At 45.8% G+C, this 23,519-nt stretch overlaps 1 protein-coding gene across 5 annotated transcripts in view; it reads left to right on the forward strand.

Moving 5' to 3' along the window:
* plxdc2 (plexin domain containing 2) overlaps window positions 1-23,519 on the forward strand; it is a 506,097-nt gene that overhangs the window by 461,470 nt on the left and 21,108 nt on the right. For all 5 annotated transcript variants that reach the window (XM_038798075.1, XM_038798074.1, XM_038798076.1 and 2 more), the window contains exon 14: window positions 22,452-22,612. In XM_038798075.1, the coding sequence (XP_038654003.1) occupies window positions 22,452-22,612 (161 nt within the window). The remainder of the gene's footprint in view (window positions 1-22,451; window positions 22,613-23,519) is intronic.

Raw genomic sequence — 23,519 nt, forward strand, 5'->3', positions numbered from 1 at the left:
TGACACAGTGGTTAGCAGTGCCTGCCTTACAGCACCAGGGACACGGGCTCGATTCCGGCCTTGGAGGAGTTTGTGTGGAGTTTGCACGTTCTCCACGTGTCTGCGTGGGTTTCCTTCTGATGCTCCTGTTTCCTCCCACAGTCCAAAGATGTGTAGATTAGGTGGATTGGCCATGCTAAATTCCCCTTGGTGTCCAAAATTTGCAGATTAGGATGATTGGCCATGATCAATGTGTGGGGTTACAGGGATATGGCGAGGGAGTGGGTCTAGGAAGAATGCTTTTTCGGAGGGACTTGATGGGCCAAATGACCTCCGTCTGCAGGGATTCTATGCCTATCCAGAAAACTCTCCCACTCTTAACAACTGCATTGGCAACGGTTAGGAGGATTTGTGCATTTATCCTCAACCTGTTTGGCCTCATTAGTAACGCACTTTGCTTGACCATCAAGTCATAGAGTGGTACTTGAACCCAGAGCTTCTGGCTCAGAGGTAGGGTGACTACCACTGTGCCACAAGACCTCTGTTCATTCTTTACTTCCTCTCATAGTAAGGCACTGGGCACAATCGAATGGCCTCGTCGAGATCTCATGGGACGTCACATTCTGGATTTCGCACTCACTGGGCAGGATCCAGATTTCCATATTTAACTGAACAGTTAGCTTCACTTAAATATATCTGCACCGGAGTACCCCACGGGCGAGACCGAACGCCTGTGGCTTGGATACCTCACCGTTGTGCCGTTTAGTACTATTCCACGCAAACATGGACCAGGTGTACTGACACTTGGGGAGTCTCCCAGTGATTGGAGGCTCCCGTGTGGTTAGACTCTTTGGAGGGTGGTTTCCTGGTACCCCGATGCCACCTGGACACCTTGGCAGTGCCAGCTTGTCACCTTGGCAGTGTCACCTGGGCACCTGGCAGTGCCACCCAGGTGGCATTTCCAGGTTGGCAGTGCCAAGGTGCCAGATAGCCCGGGCCGGGGATCAGTCCAGGGTGCCCTTTCCTTGTGAGCCAGTGTCAGGGGTGAACACCTAATCTGTAATTGTGGCGTTGGTTGGGGGGGGGGGGGGGGGCTCCAGAGGCTGCGTGGTGGGGGATTGAAAGATCGGGGCGACATTTAAAAATGGAAGTGAGGAAGTGCGGCCTCAGCGGAATGTTCCCCACAGAGGCCCCCAATAAGTCCAGTTTATAGCGGGGTCATTCTCGACACTGTAGACTCCAAGAAAGACCCAGCTATTTGTGCCCAAAACAGGACTCTTTATTTTTACAGTACGAAGTCTTACAACACCAGGTTAAAGTCCAACAGGTTTGTTTCAAACACGAGCTTTCGGAGCACTGCTCCTTCCTCAGGTGAATGAGGTTTGCTGCAAACCATTGTTTGCAGCAAACTACCCAGCCTTCAGAACAGCGACCATGACACCACACAACCCTGCCAGGGCAATCTCTGCAAGACATGCCAGATCATCGACATGGATACCACCATTACACGTGGAAACACCACCCACCAGGTACGCGGCACATACTCGTGCGACTCAACCAATGTAGTCTACCTCATACACTGCAGGAAAGGATGTCCCGAAGCGTGGTACATTGGCGAGACCATGCAGACACTGCAACAACGAATGAACGGGCATCGTGCGACAATCACCAGGCAGGAATGGTCCCTTCCAGTCGGGGAACACTTCAGCAGTCAAGGGCATTCAGCCTCTGATCTCCGGGTAAGCGTTCTCCAAGGCGGTCTTCAGGACATGCGACAACGCAGAATTGCCGAGCAAAAACTTATAGCTAAGTTCCGCAAGCATTAGTGCGGCCTCAACCAGGATCTTGGATTCATGTCGCATTACATTCACCCCCCACCATCTGGCCTGGATTTGCAAAATCCTACCAACTGTCCTGGTTTGAGACAATTCACACCTCTTTAACCTGGGATTATCCCTCTCTCTGAATCTGTAATGATTTGATTACCCGCAAATGCTCGCATTCCAAGCATTGTCCGGCATCTCTGAAAACAAAAGTCATTCACCTGAGGAAGGAGCAGTGCTTCGAAAGCTCGTGTTTGAAACAAACCTGTTGGACTGTAACCTGGTGTTGTAAGACTTCTTACTGTGCTCACCCCAGTCCAACGCCGGCATCTCCACATCTTTATTTTTAGTTAAATCGTGCCCGCTGATTGGAATTCAGTTGAGAGAGAGAAATCAGCTTGGAAGACATTGCTTCAATTGAGTCGTGAAGTACTCATGCTTATCAAGTTCTTAATTCTTGGACTTTTTCATTGTTACTGTTGCTATTTGATTAAATATCTTTGTACGCACTTACGTTTGCTCAATTAGCAGTAAACTCAGCCTGTGAAAAAATGGTGCTGTTTGCGGTTCATTTCTGGCAGTAACATATTGCTTTATGTCCAGATGCCCTGAACAAGCCACCTGTTCTCAACAAGAGAGTTGAGTCTAAGATCAACCCAATAAGCTTGGCAAAGGTTGTTCAACAAATCTCCAAGCTCCCTATTTATTAAGAACAGCTGGTTCTACACAGGAAATGTGCAATATAATTTATCACGTGCGGAAACAGTGACATTTATCAGCAACTAAAATGCCTGACAGATTTTTAGCGAGTAATGTTTGAATGCTATTTTCATTAGGGAATCATCTTTATAAATGTTTCATTCCAATGTTTAAAATGTACTTTTAGTGCTTTAATTGTCTTTATTGCCAACATATTAGTGAGGTGGATTAAGATGCTTAAGAGGCCAATAATTGACCACTTAAGGGCCTCAATAGGCCTAAGATGCATGGCTCGCGAGAAACTTGCCACAATCAACCACAAATTACCCCCCCCCCCTTGCAAATCTGTTACAAGAACCAGGTTGGGTTTTTTAATTCATTTACGGAGTGCGGGTGTCAGTGGCGAGACCAGCATACATTGGCCATTCCTAGTTACCATCAAAAGGTGGTGGTTAGCTGCTTACTTGAACCGCTGCAACCCCTGAGGTGTAAGTACACCACAACGCTGTTAAGGAGGGAGTTCCAGGATTTTAACCCAGTGACAGTGAAGGAACGGTGATATATTTCCAAGGGTGGGAGTGGAACCTCCAGGTGGGGGTGTTCCCAGGTACCTGCTGCTCTTGTCCTTCGAGATGGTAGGGTTGTGGGTTTGGAAGGTGCTACCTAAAGATCCTTGGTGAGGTGCTGCAGTGCATTTTGTAGATGGTACACACGGCTGCCAACGATCGTCATGGTGGAGAGTTTGAATGTTAGTGGAAGGGGGAGGAATCAAGCGGGCTATTTGTCCTGGTTGGTATCAAGCTTCATGTTGTTGGAGCTGCACTCATCCAGCAAAGTGGGGGAGTATTGTGCCTTGTAGATGGAGAACAGGCTTTGGGAAGTCAGGAGGTGAGTTACTCATCACAGGATTCCTAGCCTCTGACCTGATGTCATAGCCAAGCTAGTATATGGATCCCGGAGACATGTATGGCAGGCCTTTTTAGCGGGGAGGGATTGCAGACCCTATGGTGGCCGGGGGAGGTTCTGAAAGCCGAGGTGAGAAACTCCAAAGTGGGCATGATTGTTAGGGGGTTGCCCTGAGGTGCACCGGGCAGCCCCCACAAAGGAGGTACACCCTTCCAGCCCTTTCACCAATTTTGGTGAAAAAGACAAACTTCTCACCCTCACCCATTTTGTCCAAACCAGCATATTAGTGGAGGTAAATTCAAATCCTTAAGCGGCCATTGATTGCGTAACCACTCCCCACCCCCTAAATTGCCCATTAGTGTCCAAAAGGTTAGGTGGGGTTACGGGGATAGGGTGGAGGCGTGGGCTTAATTAAGCAGGGTGCTCTTTCCAAGTGCCGGTGTTAACTCGATGGGCCGAATGGCCTCCTTCTGCCATGTAAATTCTATGATTCTTTACCACTGTGGTTCCTAATGGGCCCAGTTATCCGTTTACCCCTGATGTACTTGTAAAACAACTTAGGATTTTCCTTTATTTATCTGCCAATTTCTTTCATATCTCCTTTTTGCTCTCCTAATTTCCTTTTTAAGTTCCATTTTGCACATTCTATATCCCTCTAGGGCTTCTGCTGTTTTGACCCCTCAATCTCTGCCATAATCCTCCCCTTTTCTCCTTATCCAGTGCTGTATATCCCTCAATATTCAGAGTTCACTGGATTTGTTGGCCCCACCCTTTTCTTGATTGGAACACCTGGGTCCAGTACTCTCCCTATTTCCTTCTTGAATGTGTCCCACTGTTCTGTCACAGATACACATAGAAGTGCCTATTCCCATTCTGCCCATTCTGGCCAGGTCCTCTCTGATCTTATTAAAATCGGCCTTCCCCCACTTTAGAACTTTGATCTCAGGCCCTTCCTTGTTCTCTTCCATAACAATCTTGAATCTAACGGAGTTAAGATCACTGTCTGCAAAATGCTTTCTCACTGATATTTTAACCACTTGCCCGGCTTCGTTACCTCAAATGAAGTCCCGGACCACCCACCTTCTTGTAGGATCTTCTACGTACTGACTTAAAAAGTTCTCCTGGATGCTTTTCAAAATTTCAATCTGTCTAAACCTTTCATACTCTGGCTACCCCAGTTAGCGTTGGGGAAGTTGAAATCCCCACAATCACTTGTACACTTCTCGGAAATTTGTCCACATATCTGCTCTTCTACTGCAGTTAGAGGTGGATGAGAAGGCATCGGAAAACTCATCCATCATATCTTATGCCCACCCTCTATCAAAAAGATGCATGATGGGTAGCTTTAAAATCCATCCCATGGAGTTATTTCATTACTGATTTCAATATGACTCACAGTCATTTTTGTTATACTTTCACAGGATGTGGACATCGGTGGCTAGGTCACCATTTATTGTCCATCCCTAGTTGTCCTAACGGGTGGGTAATGAGCTGCCCTTCTTCAGCCTCTGCAGTCCATGTAATGTGGGTATATCCACAATGCTGTTAGGGAGGGAGTTCCAGGATTTTGACCCAGGGACAGTGAAGGAATGGTGATATATTTCCAAGTCAGGGTGATGTGTGGCTTGAAGGGGAACTTACAGGTGGTGTTCCCATGCACCTGCTGCTCTTGTCCTTCCAGGTGTTTGGAGCCTGTTGTTGAAGGAGCCTTGGTGAGTTCCTGCGGATCATCTTGTAGATGGTACACACTGCTGCTACTGTGAATCTGTGGAGAAGGGACTGAATGTCAAAGGTGATGGGTGTGGTGCTAATCAAGTGGCTGCTTTGTCCTGGAAGGTTTTGAGCCTCTGAGAGTTGTTGCAGCGGCACTCATCCAGGCAAGTGGAGAGTATTCCATCACACACCTGACTTGTGCATTGTAGGTTGTGGACAGGCTTTGGGGAGTCAGGCGGTGGGTTAGTCATGACTGAAGTCCCAGTCTCTGGCATGTTCTAGTAGCCACAGTATTTGCATGGTTGGTCCAGTTCAGTTTCTGGTCAATGGTAATCTCCAGTATGTTGATTGTGGGGAATTCAGCGATGGTAATGCCAGTGAATATAAAGGGGATTTGGTTGGATTCTTCCTTGTGAAGCTGGTCATTGCCTGGCACTTCTGTAATGCAAATGTTACTTGCCACTTATCAGCCCAAGCCTAAATATTGTCCAGGTCTCGGTGCATATGGACACAGACTGCTTCAGTATCGGTGAGTCTTGAATGCCTGAACATTGTGCAATCATCAGCAAACATCCCCACTGCTAACCTTATGATGGATGGAAGGACATTAATGAAGCAGTTGAAGTTGTTTGGGACTAGGACACTACCTGAGGAGCTCCTGTAGTGATGTCCAGGGACTGAGATGATTGATTTCCAACAACCACAACCATTTTCCTTTGTGCTCAGTATGACTCCACCAATTGGATGATTGTCCCCCTTGCTCTCATTGACACGATCTTGAGTTCAGCTCTTGTTTCCATGTTTGGACCAATGCTGTCCAGGAGCTGAGTGGTTCTGGAAGAACCCATGTGGTGTCAGTGAACAGGTTATTATAATAATAATAATCTTTATTGTCACAAGTAGGCTTACATTAACACTGCAATGAAGTTACTGTGAAAAGTCCCTAGTCACCACATTCCGGCACCTGATCAGGTATACTGAGGGAGAATTCAGAATATACAATTCACCTCACAAGAACGCCTTTCGGGACTTGTGGAAGGAAGCCAGAGCACCCGGAGGAAACCCACGCAGACACAGGGAGAACGTGCAAGCTCCGCACAGACAGTGACCCAAGCTGGGAATCGAACCTGGGATCCTGGAGCTATGAAGCAACAGTGCTAACCACTGTGCTACCGTGCTGCCGAGTAAGTGCCACTTGGTAGCACTGTCGATATCACTTTGCTGATGAATGGAGTAGACTAATGAGGCGGTAATTGGCCAAGTTGAGTATGTCCGACTTTTTGTAGACAGGAGATCGCTGGGCAGTTTTCTACATTGCTGAGTAGATGCAGTTACCAGTACAATTCCAGACTGCTGACTACAATAAATACTCTGCCATTACCTGGATGAAACCGCAATTTAGGTAACAGTAAACATAGCAGCAGTTGTGCTTTCATCCCATAAGCGAAAGATGTAGAAATCAAGAGGTGCAGCTGTAAGTGAATTGTGAAGACCTTTCTTAATATGTGGTAAACCCTGAGCTTACTAAGAATAATGTCATTTTTAAAAATTACGATATCATGTACGAAGCTCATTTTATTTTAGTAACTGAAAGTAAGATGAATTTTCAAAGCAGTGATGGGCATTTAATTAAAAAGCGTATAGTAATATATAGAATATACGATGTGAAGATATTTGTCTATCTATAGTTATATTAAAGTAGAGTTCTTTTCTTGGAACATGACTGCTGCTGAATTTCCCTGTTGTCCTGAAAAGTGCCTCATTCAGAGTTCTTACCCTGAGTTCTTTGAGGAGGTAACAAGGAAGTAATTTATTTAGATTTCCATAAGGCCTTTGACAAGGTGCCGCATAGGAGACTGTTAAATAAGTTAAAAGCCATAATGTTATGAGCATGGATAGAGGATTGGCTGACTGGCAGAAGGCAGAAAGTGGGGATAAAGGGTCTTCTTCAGGATGGCAGCCGGTGACTAGCGGTGTGCCTCAGGGGTCTGTGCTAGCATCACAACTTTTCACAATTTACATTAATGTAAGAAGGTACATAATGGAAGAAGGTACTGAAGGCACTGTTGCTAAGTTTGCAGATGATACAAAGATCTGTAGAGGGACAGGTAGGATTGAGGAAGCAAGAGGGCTGCAAAAGGACTTTGACAAGCTAGGAGAGTGGGCAATGAAGTGGCAAATGAAATAAAATGTGGAAAAGTATGAGGTTATGCACTTTGGAAGGAGGAATTTAGGAATAGACTATTTTCTAAATGGGGAAATGCTTAGGATATCAGAAGCACAAAGGGACTTGGGAGTCCTTGTTCACGATTCTCTTAAGGTTAATGTGCAGGTTCATGACAGTTAAGTAGGCAAATGTTAGCATTCATGTCAAGAGGGCTAGAATACAAGACCAGGGATGTACTTCTGAGGCTGTACAAGGCTCTGGTCAGACCCTATTTGGAGTATTGTGAGCAGTTTTGGGCCCCGTATCTAAGGAAGGATGTGCTGGCCTTGGAAAGGGTCCAAAGGAGGTTCACAAGAATGATCTCTGGAATGAAGAACTTTGTCGTATGAGGAACTTTTGAGGACTCTGGATCTGTACTCGTTGGGGTTTAAAAGGATAAGAGGGGATCTTATTGAAACTTACAAGATACTGCAAGGCCTGGATAGAGTGGACGTGGAAAGAATGTTTGTAGGAAAAACTAGAACCAGAGGACACCATCGCAGACTAAAAGGACGATCCTTTAAAACAGAGATGAGGAGGAATTTCTTCAGCCAGAGGGTGGTGAATCTGTGGAACTCTTTGCCGCAGAAGGCTGTGGAGGCCAATTCACTGAGTGTCTTTAAGACAGAGATAGAGAGGTTCAAGTTTAATAAGGGGATCAGGAGTTAAGGGGAGAAGGCAGGAAAATGGGGATGAGAAAATATCAGCCATGCTTGAATGGCGGAGCAGACTCGATGGGCCAAGTGGCCTAATTCTGCTCCTATGTCTTTTGGTCTTATGGTCTTCTCATCTACTGTTCTCACATTTGGTGGTGTCCTGCACTTTCATCTAGGTTTAATAATTAAAAGACAACGAATTGTTACTCGATCATTCAAAATATCTTGAGCGGATAACGGACATTGAAATCAAATGAAACAAATTCAGATCAAATTTAAATCAAAGTCTAAAACTTTTACTTTTGAAGCTATTTTCACAATCAGGCTTGACCTGCTGCACATCTGACATTGTAGAGGGAAATTGTACTCATTTATCATCAAAATGTAAACTGTTTTGGGAGATTGTCTGCTTTGTTGACAAATTCATAATTAAAGAAGATACAGGATACCATCAGTGATAGGAAAATTCTGCCAATACGGTCAATAAAAACTAAATTCGGCACACCAGGTCAAGTCATTTCCAGTCTAAGTATGCTTTTGGTAGCATAATAAGTGCTAATTATTGACAATCAACCTCTGTGGTGCTGCAAATTACAAGTGTGGGAAAGTAGTAATTCCTAGAGTCTGGTAGATAGAGAGAAGCTGTTCCTCCTCATAAAAGGATCAAAAACGAGAGGGCACCAATCTAAAGTGATTTGCAAAAGAAGCAAATGTGATGTGAGAAAAAACTGTTTTCCCACAGCGATTGATTGGGTCTAGAATGCACGGCCAGGAAGTGTAGTGGGGCAGGTTTAATCGGAGCATTTAGGAGGCCATTAGATGATGACTTGAATAGAACCAATGTGCAAGGAAAAGTCAGGGGAATGGCATTAAATCAGGATACTCATTTGGAGAGCTGGTGCAGACATTCTGTGATTCTGTGAAGTGGAACATTTCATTCCTGGAGGTTTGAATTCTTGCGCAAGATTATTTTTAAAGGATGTATTTTTACTTTTCTTTGTGATTATTGTTTTTCTCTCTTAATCCAATCTTAATTTCCCTCTCTTCATTTCTCTTTCTCTAACTGATTTGACATTAAATTTGCTCAGTCTAATTTGTTCTTCCTTCTCAATCTGTTTGTTTCGCAGTTGCTTGGCCAGCTCACTCAGGTTCTAGACGCCTCATTTCTCTTGTGACATTATCAGTTCAGCAACTTGCCAAGCAAAAAATGTAAAATCCTAAATGTACAAAGGCGAAGCTAACAACGACAGATGTCATTAGGTGCTTTGCAACAACAAAATCTACCCCATTGTTTGCTCCAGATCTACTCTTTGCACAAAACCACATTTACATCGCAATAGATTTGATGCTGCATATTCCTGTCCACTGAAAACAGAACCGTGATATCAATTTTCCTTTTTGTAATCATGAATATTGTTCTGTGAATGGACATGTTTAGTGAAAGTTGTTCATGATTGCCCCTCAGGATTTCATGAATAATTGTTGTTCATTGCCTGCTGGATGCATTGAGCTGCAAAGTCACCTCACCAACCAAAACAAAGCATTGGAGTCAATCCAGAGTAATGGAGTGAATTATGTGCCGAACCAGCAATGCAACAAGAAAACTGGTGTGTTAGGCACTAATTCAAGATGGCTTCTAATGAGTGCCACAGTTGCATCATTTCTTAATTCCAAATTGCATCCACAAACACTTTCTCCTTTAATTTCCTCATAAACCGGTATATGAGGGCAGCAGGGTAGCACGGTGGTTAGCATAAATGCTTCACAGCTCCAGGGTCCCAGGTTCGATTCCCGGCTGGGTCACTGTCTGTGCGGAGTCTGCACGTCCTCCCCGTGTGTGCGTGGGTTTCCTCCGGGTGCTCTGGTTTCCTCCCACAGTCCAAAGATGTGCGGGTTAGGTGGATTGGCCATGCTAAATTGCCCGTAGTGTCCTAATAAAAAAAGTAAGGTTAAGGGGGGGGTTGTTGGGTTACAGGTATAGGGTGGATACGTGGGTTTGAGTAGGGTGATCATGGCTCGGCACAACATTGAGGGCCGAAGGGCCTGTTCTGTGCTGTACTGTTCTATGTTCTATGTTCTATCTATATTGTATAGTGTGCTCCCACTTTATCCCTCATGTTAACCTTGGCTCAGTATTAACACACCCACCTCTCAGTTTGAAAGTAATGGGTTGCAATTCCACGCCAGACTTCAGACTGACATCCCATTGTAGTATTGAGGGAAGTCCTGCATACATTGTAACTACAACCTCAGAGCAAGGCAAGGACCAGTTGATGTGAAAGTGATCTATTATGATAAACTCTTATGCGCTTGACTCCTTCTGAGCTCGAGTGAATTGCAACACCTCACAGTCTGTACTGCACTGTTGCATAAAGGAGATCATTGAGACTGAACGAAGGTCAGTTTCTTTCCAAAGACTAGCAAGTAGAGTGAGGATGCAACTTTGCTTGGAATGCAGGTTTCGCCTGGCACAGGGTGATACCCGATAGAAGTGTAGATCGGTCTACAGCAAGGTCTCTAATGGTATTTCCCTCCTATCCCATGCTATTTCCACTACTTTCCGAAGCTGCCTAGGGATCATGGAGGCAGTCTTAGGAAGCAGTGCTGAGGGTCATGATGTTCTCCTTGCCCCGAGTGAGGAGGAGACCATTTTTTGATGACTTTGGTCTTTGTTGAGAAACGTAAACCAGACGTTTGTCATGATATGCAGACATGCAGATAATGATATGCAGACAGGCAGCTAATGAACACAGAGAACAGGACATGACCAATGAGCAGGCAGGACACTCAGAGATGGTATCTCACTATAAAAGGCACGAGGCACTCATACTCCACCTCTTTCCACTGATGAACATCTACAGAGTGAGTCAGGGTGTATTTACCGTATCACACTTCCAGCACGTGGCTAAGAGCTAGTCTGGTTCAGTGAGACAGAGTAACCACACTTAGGTTAGCAGAGGGTCGAACTCATGGAGAACTGTGCTAACTGTGCTACTGGTTCAATAAATCAGATTGAACTAACTTCAAGGTCTGGAGTATCTTTTGGTTAACGCTGCATCCAGTTGCAGCCTGTGTTATCCCAGAGTACATACTATGACAACATTATTCAAGGTGCTTCTACCAAGTTAACTGCCTGCCTCTTCAATTTCCTCATTTGGTGTTGCAGCAGTGTCATGCAGAGGTATTGGCCCACCATTAATATTATTGTTGCTGGGATTAGAATCCTGGCCCTAAGGTGCCAACATTTCATAACACATAACTCAGAATACCATTTCTCACACACTATGCCAGAATGTCAGAGAATACAGGCTGGATTCTGAGACAATAACGCCGACGCAGGATTCATGGGGTGGGATTCTCCGCGGTCCTGCACCGAAATCACGTTTGGCGCGGGGTTGGAGAATCGATCTTTAAGTGGAAATCGTAGCCGGCGCCGTTCCAGCGTTTCTCTGGTCCTCGCACACGGATTACGCAGCGCAGCTGGGGGGCCCATTGACAGAGCCCCCCCCCCCCCCAACAGCTATTCTCTGGGCAAAACTGGCCGAGTTCCCGATGGCGTGGTTCTAACCACGTATCGGCCGTCGGGAACCTCGGGTGGCGGCTGGGAGGGCGGGGAGATCGAGCACTCGGTGGGGGGGGGAGGGAGATTGAGCACCCGGGGTGGGGGGGGGGCCTTGTGGGTGGCCAGGGCAGCGATTGGGCGGTTCGGATCTGCGGGTGTGCGCCATCTCGGGGGGGGGGGCCTAAATTCTCGATAGCTGTCCAAGTCCACCATCGTGCACGGCGCAGCTGCTGCAGGCCCCCGCCATGCGCATGCGCGGACTCCCGATGCGGGGGCCTGTATCAGCAACCAGAGCTGTGAGAAGCACTCTGGGGCCCTGCCAGACCCCTGCAGGTACGAGAATCACTCTTGACTTTTTTTAAGGAAAGTCAAGAGTGAAACACCAGCAGTTTTACGCTGTTGTGCGGCCGAAGCCCCATTTTTAGAGAATCCAGCCCGTGGACTTTCACGACAGCATAACTGGCACCGAACCTGGCTCGGTCAAGCAACCATGGAGGGGCTAGCACTGGCACCGCAAGGGACAAAATCGATTCCAATGAAAAACGGTGCTGGATTGTCCAGGTCCTTGATTGACACTCAGGGGCTGACAAACTGCAGCCACATATACACACTTCACTCCCCACATACACCATTCCAGCCAACAAGATGGCACTGGTTATGTTGGAGAGGGCCAATACAGCTGATGGGTTGGCTTCGGCCAGAGGGCATCTAGGGGAGTGGCCTGAAGAGACACTTATACGGGGGGGGGGGGGGGCATTGGCAGGGGGATGGGAACAAGATTAGGAAGTTAGAGGTCAGTAAAGAGGCAGCAACTAAAGCCAGTAAGGTACGAGATAATAAGCTCAATGTGACTAAGGGGAAGAGTAGACAGGGAAGAGATGATGAACGCAAAGGGACAGGTGGTCTGAGGTGCATTTGTTTTAATGCGAGAAGTGTAACAGGTAAGGCAGATGAACTTAGGGCTTGGATCAGTACCTGGGAATATGATCTTATTGGTGTTACTGAGACTTGGTTGAGGGAAGGGCAGGACTGGCAACTGAATATCCCAGGGTATAGATGCTTCAGGAGGGATAGAGGGGGAGATAGAAGGGGTGGAGGAGTTGCATTGCTCGTCAGAGATGATATCACAGCTGTGATTAAGGAGGGCACGATGGAGGATTCGAGCACTGAGGCAATATGGGTGGAGCTGAGAAATAGGAAGGGTGCAGTAACATTGTTGGGACTTTACTACAGGCCTCCCAAAAGTGAACATGAAGTAGAGGTACAAATATGCAGACAGATTATAGAAAAATGTAGGAGCAATAGGGTGGTTGTGATGGGAGATTTTAACTTCCCCAACATTGAATGGGATTTGTGTAGTGTTGGAGGCGTAGATGGAGCAGAGTTTGTAAGGAGCATCCAGGAGAGTTTCTTAGAGCAGTATGTAAATAGTCCAACTCGGGAAGGGGCCATACTGGACCTGGTATTGGGGAATGATCCCGGCCAGGTGGTTGATGTTTCAGTCGGTGATTACTTTGGGAATAGCGATCACAATTCTGTAAGTTTTAGAATACTCATGGACAAAGACAAGAGTGGTCCGAAAGGAAGAGTGCTAAATTGGGGCAAGGCAGAGTATAATAAAATTCAGAAGGAGCTAGGGAATGTGGATTGGGAGCAGCTGTTTAAGGGTAAATCCACATTTGAAATGTGGGAGTCTTTTAAGGAAAGGTTGATTAGAGTGCAGGACAGACGTGTTCCTGTGAAAATAAAAGATAGAAATGGCAAGATTAGGGAACCATGGATGACGGGTGAAATTGGGAGATTAGCTAAGATGAAAAAGGAAGCATACATAAGATCGAGGCAACTCAAAACTGATGAACCTTTGGAGGAATATCGGGAAAGTAGGACGAATCTCAAACGCGCAATAGAGAGGGCTAAAAGGGGTCATGAAATATCTTTGGCTAACAGGGTTAAGGAAAATCCCAAAGCCTTTTATTCGTATGTAAGGAGCAAGAGGGTAACTAGAGAAAGGATTGGCCCACTCAAAGACAAAAGAGGGAATTTATGCGTGGACTCAGAGGAAATGGGTGAGATTCTTAAGGAGTACTTTGCATCAGTATTCACAAAGGAGAGGGACAAGACGGATGTTGAGGCTAGGGATGGATGTTTAAATACTCTAGGTCAAGTTGTCATACGGAAGGGGGAAGTTTTGGGTATTCTAAAAGACATTAAGGTGGACAAGTCCCCAGGACCGGATGGGATCTATCCCAGGTCACTGAGGGAAGCGAGGGTCGAAATAGCTGGGGCTTTAACGGATATCTTTGCAGCATCCTTGAGCACGGGTGAGGTCCCGGAGGACTGGAGAATTGCTAATGTTGTCCCTTTGTTTAAGAAGGGTAGCAGGGATAATCCAGGGAATTATAGACCTGTGAGCTTGACGTCAGTGGTAGGCAAACTGTTGGAGAAGATACTGAGGGATAGGATCTGTTCACATCTGGAAGAAAATAGACTTATCAGTGATAGGCAGCATAGTTTTGTGCAGGGAAGGTCCTGTCTTACAAACCTAATAGAATTATTTGAGGAAGTGACAAAGTTAATTGATGAGGGAAGGGCTGTAGATGTCATATACATGGACTTTAGTAAGGCATTTGATAAGGTTTCCCATGGCAGGTTGATGGAAAAAGTTAAGTCGTATGGGGTTCAGGGTGTACTAGCTAGATGGATAAAGAACTGGCTGGGCAACAGGAGACAGAGAGTAGTGGTGGAAGAGAGTGTCTCAAAATGGAGAAGGGTGACTAGTGGTGTTCCACAGGGATCCGTGCTCGGACCACTGTTGTTTGCGATCTACATTAATGACCTGGCGGAAGGTATAGGTGGTCTGATTACCAAGTTTGCAGATGATACTAAGATTGGTGGAGTTGCAGATAGCAAGGAGGACTGTCAGAGAATACAACAAAATATAGATAGATTGGAGAGTTGGGCAGAGAAATGGCAGATGGAGTTCAATCCAGGCAAATGCGAGGTGATGCATTTTGGAAGATCAAATTCAAGAGCGGACTATATGGTCAATGGAAGGGTCTTGGGGAAAATTGATGTACAGAGAGATCTGGGAGTTCAGGTCCATTGTACCCTGAAGGTGGCAACGCAGGTGGATTGAGTGGTCAAGAAGGCATACAGCATGCTTGCCTTCATCGGACGGGGTATTGAGTACAAGAGTTGGCAGGTCATGTTACAGTTGTATAGGACTTTGGTTCGGCCACATTTGGAATACTGCGTGCAGTTCTGGTCGCCACATTACCAGAAGGATGTGGATGCTTTGGAGAGGGTGCAGAGGAGGTTCACCAGGATGTTGCCTGGTGTGGAGGGTGCTAGCTATGAAGAAAGGTTGAGTAGATTAGGATTGTTTTCATTGGAAAGACGGAGGTTGAGGGGGGACCTGATTGAGGTCTACAAAATTCTGAGAGGTATGGACAGGGTGGATAGCAACAAGCTTTTCCCAAGAGTGGGGGTGTCAGTTACAAGGGGTCACGATTTCAAGGTGAGAGGGGGAAAGTTTAAGGGAGATGTGCGTGGAACGTTTTTTACGCCGAGGCTGGTGGGTGCCTGGAACGCTTTACCAGCGGAGGTGGTAGAGGCGGGCACGATAGTATAATTTAGGATGCATCTAGACAGGTATATGAATGGGCAGGAACAGAGGGAAGTAGACCTTGGAAAATAGGAATCAGGTTTAGATAAAGGATCTGGATCGGTGCAGGCTGGGAGGGCCGAAGGGCCTGTTCCTGTGCTGTAATTTTCTTTGTTCTTTGTATACGGTCCATGATCCTAAATTCATAGTGGGCTGTTAGTGGTCTGTGCAGATGCATGGCCGCCTTGCCGGCTGTGGCAATGGTGTTCCATGTCCATCCACCCTGAGCCCATAGCCCAGCTCCTGGCCACCCCCCACATTGCCCACAGCCCTGGCAGAGGCCCCCTGGGCAGCGGCATAACTGTCAGAAAACTATGGCGGCGTTGGACACTTTCGATACCCCCTCTCTCTTTCTCAGCAGCCACGACGCTGGTTCATGATTTTTTAAAGCACAAGTGAGACGTGCCGTCAGGCATTTGGCCCACCGGAGGCGGAGCATCGTGGAGGCCCCGGAGAATACCAGGTCTGGCCCACTAATGACATGCAAATGGTGTTTACTGGTACGTGTGTTCCAGGCCGCATTGACGCCGCAGTCGAGGTGACGGTGAATTACGCCAGCCGCGATTATGGGGTCGGAACCTATTTCCGCCCAATCGCGTTTCCCGATTTCGGCGGCAGCCAACAGAGAATCCCGCCCCCACTTCAAAAGAAACAAGCAATTCTGTCAATCAGGCAGCTGACAACCTTCACACTTCCATGGTAACGTTTTCCAGATAAGCAAGGATTACTCCAGCATTAATCTGTTGTGATTCAGGGAGGTGATTTTGACAGGAATTGCAGAAGTGTTTTTATTACATGAAAGATGCAAGGTGAATGCAAGCCATTGTGGCAGGACTTTGATTGTTTGGCCATTTCATGCAGCTTGACTAATCCATCTGTATCTAGGAGATTGATGCCAGGGAAATCTTTTAACAGAAGGTTGAAATGAAAAGAGGGACAGTCATGAGCAGACGCAGGTGAAGCTGTGGTATATACAGATTGCAATTCTATATTTCCCACTCATCAAATTGACTGCCAATTGTTTGTTTGCTCTGATTCATCGTTTTTGGTTTAACTTCAACGTGAGCCGGTCGAATCGCAGCTTACCCTGTCCTCTTCCCTAGATGTGTATTTGCTGAATTATGCAGTTTTCTTTTTAATTGTTTTCTCATTATTATGACATCTGACAATTGGTATAATTAATGTTGTTGCTTTTAGCTGAATAAAAGGGAACATTTCTCAGGGTTCTATTAACAGCAATGGGCTAATAACTAATGCATTCATTCAGCTTAAGTAACACTGGGTGAAAAAAAATCGATAGTGCAAAATTACTCACTCTAAATGCCATGGCAGAACTGCAGCTAAGTGCACCGGAAAATAGATTTAACATAGTTTTCCAGCGTCAAGATAATCTGTACCGCACTTCCATAGAAAATTAGGCAGCTGTTTATATAAAATGCAGAGATAAAATGTTTTAAAATCTCTTCAATTTATACTCATTGTGTCACTGTGTTTATTGAAATTTTGAATTGTTCAGCAAAGTCCACATTAAATCCAAATTAGTTTCAGTCGCCATCGTCAGCTCTCCCTTGAGGACGTCTACTTAGGGTCACAGGTTTATGTCATGGGTCTTTATGTAGCTGAACAGGCCAACACTCGAACCACAGATTTTGGGCACATGGGGCAAGATGTCCCACGAGGGAGTGGGATCCAGAGTGCAGACGTTGCTTCCTTTTCTTTCCTTCTCTGCTGCTGCTCTGTCTCATCTTTCAAATGCGATGACTCAAAGTGTGATGCAGCTTGATGGACATGTTGTCGCCATTCTGAACAACTGTATGAATCTCCTCCCGGCCACTTAATACCAATGCTGGCTCACTTTGAGGAGAGTGCCTTTTTTAGTGTTTTCTTCGTCCTCCCCTGGAACATTGCCGATTTGAGAAAACAGGAGCTGGCGGGAAAGATGATTTCCAGACACAGTGTCCAGTCCACCAAAGTTGATTTTGCAACAATTTTGCCTGAATGCTTGTGAAACTGGCTTCAAGAATCATAGAATCCCTACAGTGCCGAAAGAGGCCATTCAGCCCATCGAGTCTGCACTGACCCTTCAAAAGACTAGGCTCAATCTCCACCCTATTCCTGCAACTCCACCCTAAGGGCAATTTAGCCTAATCGAACCACCTCATCTGCACATCTTTGGACTGTGGGGGGAAGCCGGAGCACCCGGAGGAAAGAAGAACACTAACGTTTGTTCAATGGTCTTACCATCGAATCCAGAGGGTACAACTGAGGCAGTGCTGATGGAATTTTGTGAGGGCTCTTATGTGTTGACAATACATAGGGCAGTCAAGTGGACAGTGATGACAACTGCTGGGACTTCCATTGACGTGCAGAGGGCTTTGTTGTCAAATGCCAGCTGCTGTCGTTTGTAGAAGGCTGTGTTGGTGTAGCTGATCCAGTGTTGGATCTCTCAGCAATTATGTTATTTTGGGAGAAGGGACTACCGAGATATGCAAAGTGCTCAACATATTCCAAAGTCTCTCCTTCAGCATATGTGTGAGGTGGACTATTTGGTTGACCAGATATGGGTTGATGTATGAGTTGTGTTTTGGCAACATTCAAGAACAGGCTGAGTTCCTTGTTTGCAGAATTGAAAAGATCAAGAACATAAGAGCTAGGCACAGGAGTAGGCAGTTCAACCCCTTGAGTCTGCTCTGCCATTCAATATGATCATGGTTGATCTCATCTCAACGTCATCTCCATGTTCCTGCTGCTGTCTATAACTCTTCATCCCTCTACTCATTAAAAACCTATCTATCTCCTCCTTAAATCAGTTTAGTGTTCCGGCGTCCACTGCACTCTTGGTAGAGAATTCCACAGATTCTCCAAAATCTATGCCCTCGCATTCTAGAACATCCAGCAAGGGAAAGCATCCACTCTACATCTACCCTGTCAGGTTCCTTTAGCATCTTATATACCTCAATTAGATCTCCTCTCATCGTTCTAAACTTCATCCAGTATAGGCCTAAAATGCTCAATCTCTCTTCATAGCGACAAGTCCTTTATCCCTGGAATCAATCTAGTGAAACTTCCCTAATGTATTTACATCCTTCCTCAAATAAGAGGACCAAAACTTTGCACAGTACTCCAGGTGTGGTCTCACCAATGCCCTATACAGTGGCAACTGCATCTCCTTACTTTTGATACTCTATTCCATTTGCAATGAATGCTAAAATTTCATTTTCCTTCCTTATTACCTGATGCACCTGCAGAATAACTTCCTGCGATTCGTGCACAAGGACACCCAGATCCCTCTGCACCAAGGCATTTTGAAGTTTCTCTCCGTTTAAATAATAAGTTGCCCTTTTATTCCTCCAACCAAAATGGATAATCTCACACTTATCCACGTTAAATTCCATCTGCCAAATATTGGCCCACTCACCTAACCTATCCGAAGAGTGGCTTGCAAACCTGGTGCAGGAAGAGCAATAACACTGCCGTAATCTGCACACTTTAGATCATGTATATCTTTAGTCACCTGTTTAGTTTTGGCATAAAGTCAACTGAAGTCAAAGAGTTTTCCATCCAGACAGTTTTCAATGCTGACACCAGTCATTCAATATGGGCATCTTTGATGAGGAGACTAGCTGCTGTCATGTAGATATTAAGTAGCATGGGGGTTTTCACACAGCCTCTCTTGACCCCTGTCCAGATTTTGAAGGCGCTTGTTTCAATGAAACAAGGTTAAAAAGCAGTCTTTACAGAAGAAACAGAGCTATTAACTAATTAGATTTAAAGCAGCCTGGACGCACCAAGGTAATATGTAAACAGCACAAAGATCAGTCACTTTCTCCAACTCATCAATATCTATATCTATTCCAATCAAAGTGAGGTAAGTGCATCAGGTTAAATGATTTGATTCTACCTTTGGGAGCCGCTTGTCCAATGTCCCGCGTAAATGCTAGGGGCGGGATTCTCCATTACCCGACGCTGATATCGTAATCGGCGATTGGGCGGAGAATCCCTGTTTACGACTGAATCGGGGGCGGCGCCTGTTTTCAATGCTCCGCTCCCTCCGAAATGGAGTCATTGAGGAGTTTGCCGCATGCTGTTGAGATGGCCTCAGGACGTTACCTGAAGACTCTCCCCCGATGCCCCACCCCCTATGGGCCAAGTTCCTGACGGCGCAGGGCACGTGTGCTCTTAATTTCGTGAACTCAGCATAGCAGCTGCAGGGTGTGTCCAGCGCTGCCACAGTCAGGGGAAGCCATGCTGCTGGCTGGGGGGGGCTTTGGCGAGGGCTGGGGGGGTCTGGTGTGGGGTAGTCCGGGGATGGCGAGGGAGTGCCCAGGAGGGCACTATCTGGCAGGTCGGGTCCTCGCGTGGCCGGCACCATGTTGTATGGCGCGCCCGCTGCAGGTCGTCGCCGTGTGCAAGCGCGGCCACAAACCCAGCATTTCTCCAGGCGTATATATCAGAAAGGCCCTGCATTTTACATGGTGCGGCTGCTAGCCCCTCACAGGTCGGAGCATCGGTGCCGTGACAGCGCCAACTTTTTCATCATAAAACCAGACACTTCCTCCGGTCATAGCCTCAAAATCGGAGAATCCAGCTCATGGTCTAGCAAAACGTTAAGCAAACAAATTATTTCCCACATTGGAGACATTTATAGTGTATAGGGTGGATACGTGGGTTTGAGTAGGGTGATCATGGCTCGGCACAACATTGAGGGCTGAAGGGCCTGTTCTGTGCTGTACTGTTCTATGTTCTATTTCATTTGCATTTCAGGAACTGGGAATTCAGATCACATTGATAAACCAGCTAAACATCACTCTCCTGGTTTGCCACACCCGGAATTAATCTTGTCACCTTTTCTATGTTGCCAACTTGCAGTATACCATCACATTCCAACCTAAGTCTTATTGTTCACATCATATTTCAAAGAGAGAAAATGCTGATACCAACCCTTTGTATAATGATGTCAAAAGAGTAAAATCTGACTTATCTTTTTTGATTCAATTCCTGTATTCTTATTCTAAAAAGTTTGCATTATGTGTAAAGGGAAACATTGTTGTATACATATTTTTGCTCCGTCCCCCATGCTCCTCTGGAATTGTATCAACCACCAAATTGGGCTGGGCTGCCTATAAGCAGTGGGACCACCTTAAAATATGAAAACGATGGTTCTCTGTCTGTTGAAGGACTATTGAAGGAATCCTCAGCTGCGGTACACCAGGCAGCTTTGTGTCACTGGAGAGGCTTCCGCCGATCTTTGTCACGTGTTGCAGCATAAGAAGCAGCCCAGGTCATGCACGTTGTTGATTCCTTTAATTAAATGGCTTTCAAATCCAATGCTTCTGGGACATTCGAGACTGCAATGAAAGAAACGTTACCATGCTGGTCATAGAGGCCTTCTTCAAAAAGCTAAACCAACTTATCACTTTCCTGTTCGAGGCAGTCAAACCAGAGGAAAGCCCTCTGAATTTCACCAAAATTGCATTTCACACTGATTATCCTGCACGTTCTACATAAAGACCCGAAACTTTACAGCAACAAGGAAGACTTTCATTCAATGAATGTGCCATTGATTTGTGACTGGATCAGTAGGCCTGTGCCTGACAGAAATCATAATGTATTCATCTTCCATCAGTTCTTCATCCAAACTGGATTCAACCATCCAGTGCCTGGCTGTGTGTTGGGTGAAAATGGATATACCCTCCTCACTATCTTGCTCATGGCTCTTCTCAGGAACCTGAGCAATGGCCCTGAGAAGCTCAGTATTGGGCCGTAACTTCCTCCGAGTGGCAATCAGTGTCAGATTGGCAATCCGTACCCACTTACCTGCCCTAAATTTATTCCATGCTCATCTCGCCCAACCTTCCTGACTCAGGATGGCAGAGATCCAGGCTGCGGAACTGCCCTCAAGTCCCTATGTCGTAGTCGAAGAGTGTTGGAGTGAAGGAGACCATGTACCTTTTACTGCACTCACTGCTGTAAAGCAGGTTAGTTTAAAGATCCAATTGAAAATGACATGCCAAGGAGAAGGTAAGTCTCTCAGAGGTGCGAATAGGATTTCGGTGGGAGGGGTCATCCAGCCAATGGGGGTGATCGGTTGAGTAGGGGCACTGGGGTGGAGACGTCCAGCCGGTCTGAGGGGTTTCCAGCAGCTTGAGAAGTCGAGGTTGGAGCAGAGGGTGATCCAGCCATGCCAGGCGATCGGGCCAGGTCATGGGGGGAGTTATTGGGTTACGGGAATAGGGTGGAGGCTTAAGTGAGGTGCTCTTTCCAAGGGCCAATGCAGACTCGATGGGCCGAATGACCTCCTTCTGCCCTCTAAATTCTATAATTCTATGATCCTATGTTGAACAGTAATGTACATTTGCACTAACGGAACTAAATTACAATGCAGCATGGAGCCCATGTCCTTCACATATTGGAAGAGATTTCTGCTCTCCTTCGCCAGAACAACTTAAATCACATCTGACACCTGTAATAATGCACTACTCACAAAGTACTTTATTGGAGTATTACATTAGATTATCAGCTCAAACGATGTAAAGGACTCAAACCTACAATGTTCTGAAGCAATATTGCTAACGGCTAAACCAAACCCCCAGTTCTTCACGGAATCATTACATGATTTCAACATGCATGGCTGACATTAGTCGTCAGTCTGCAAAAGATGTTTTGTGATTCATAAGTGAAATTCAGCACCCAGTATACCAGCTGAAATTAGTCATTCCAGCTATTTGCCTGAGCCTTCTTCCCGTAATGATTATATTTGAAAATATTTAACAAGGTGGCTTGGTGCCAGTCTTTAATGAAGCCCTTTGTTAAATTGATGATGCCATAAAAATGATTTCCTCTTGTAAATTGTGTCCAATTTTTTACTCCATTTGCTCGATCCTAATGTTTGGAACCAGCATAAATCAGTGATAGTCTTTAATGTTATCTTGATAGCTGGAGCAGCCAGAATTACCTGAAATTCAAATACAACTAACATTTATCAAATTCAATCTGTGGAGATGAAATATCGCAGGTGTTATCAGTCTTATTTGCATAAAATGGCAACCCGCAGGGAAATTGTGTGTCAAACCTGTCAGGCTTCATTAACAATTACACTCAAATAGTTTTTAGGTTTACGACTTGAGGGCAGTGGAATCCCAGAATGTGTGTCATTTTTAAAAACTTTTCTGGACAACATCCTAGTTGCATATTTTAGTGCAAATTGTTGAAATGCATATTTTTCTTCTTTCTTTTCTGCCAGCTTCCACAGCTGACAGCACTGCCGAGAAGGAAGGTGACTCAGTCCACACTGGCTTGATTGTGGGGATCCTCCTGGTCATCATCATTGCTATAGCCGCAGTGCTGGTGACAGTCTACATGTACCACCATCCAACATCAGCAGCAAGTCTCTTCTTCCTCGAGGTAAACCCCAGTGATATTATCCATAACTGGTTGAAAAACCAGGCAACCAAATTCATGGGTTTTAAGAAGTCGTATCAAACTACTTTTTACTCACGTCTGCTTTTATCAACATGAGCATTGGCAAGAATTTCAACCCCTAATCGCATTTTATGCATGTAGCTCTCTTGGTATGAATAACCCTTGAGCACTCCAGACAAAACTTGCAGCAGTACTCCCGCAAATCTCTGGGTGAGAAAAATCGACAGAAGCTGACGAGAAAGACAGATTGTCATGACCTGCATCCTTCCCTATCGGTTGCGAACAAAGATACCAGACAGCTAAAGGTTGTGGTCTATCTTTGTTTCCCTCTGTTGCTAATTATTTCTTGGTCTTTTGGGCTGTAGCTTTATTTCAGAGACTATCTTACAGAGTGCTTTGAGCTGCAGCATTGATATATACACGTTGTGTACCACTCTGAAATAGGGGAGAATTATACATATACATAATTAAATACACAGGCCCAGATATTCTGGTCTCATGATAGTCGGAGACTGGAAGTACCCTGGAAGATGCACTACGGGACTATGGGAACTCCCAACACACTGACTCTGTGGGAATTGCCCAGAAATTTAAACTTCCAATGGGAAATTTCCCGGATCCTCTGGAAAAAGTTTCCAATGCTGAATTAAAGTCGGAGAGTTCAGACCGTGCTGACTTACTTACCTGAATAATTACCCAGAAGCATCAGACTGAACAGCCCTGGGCTAACTCTTAGGCACTGTACAACTGACTCGCCCCCATTATTCACACTAATCTCCCTATTGAAGCTCTGGATCCCTAACAGCCCCACCCACCCACCACCCCCCTCAACAATCCCTCCAAACCTCTGACCCCCACCGACTTGAGCTGATCCAACCTTGCCTTCCTA

Source organism: Scyliorhinus canicula, chromosome 5 (assembly GCF_902713615.1).
Source record: "Scyliorhinus canicula chromosome 5, sScyCan1.1, whole genome shotgun sequence".
Classification (NCBI taxonomy): Eukaryota; Metazoa; Chordata; class Chondrichthyes; order Carcharhiniformes; family Scyliorhinidae; genus Scyliorhinus; species Scyliorhinus canicula.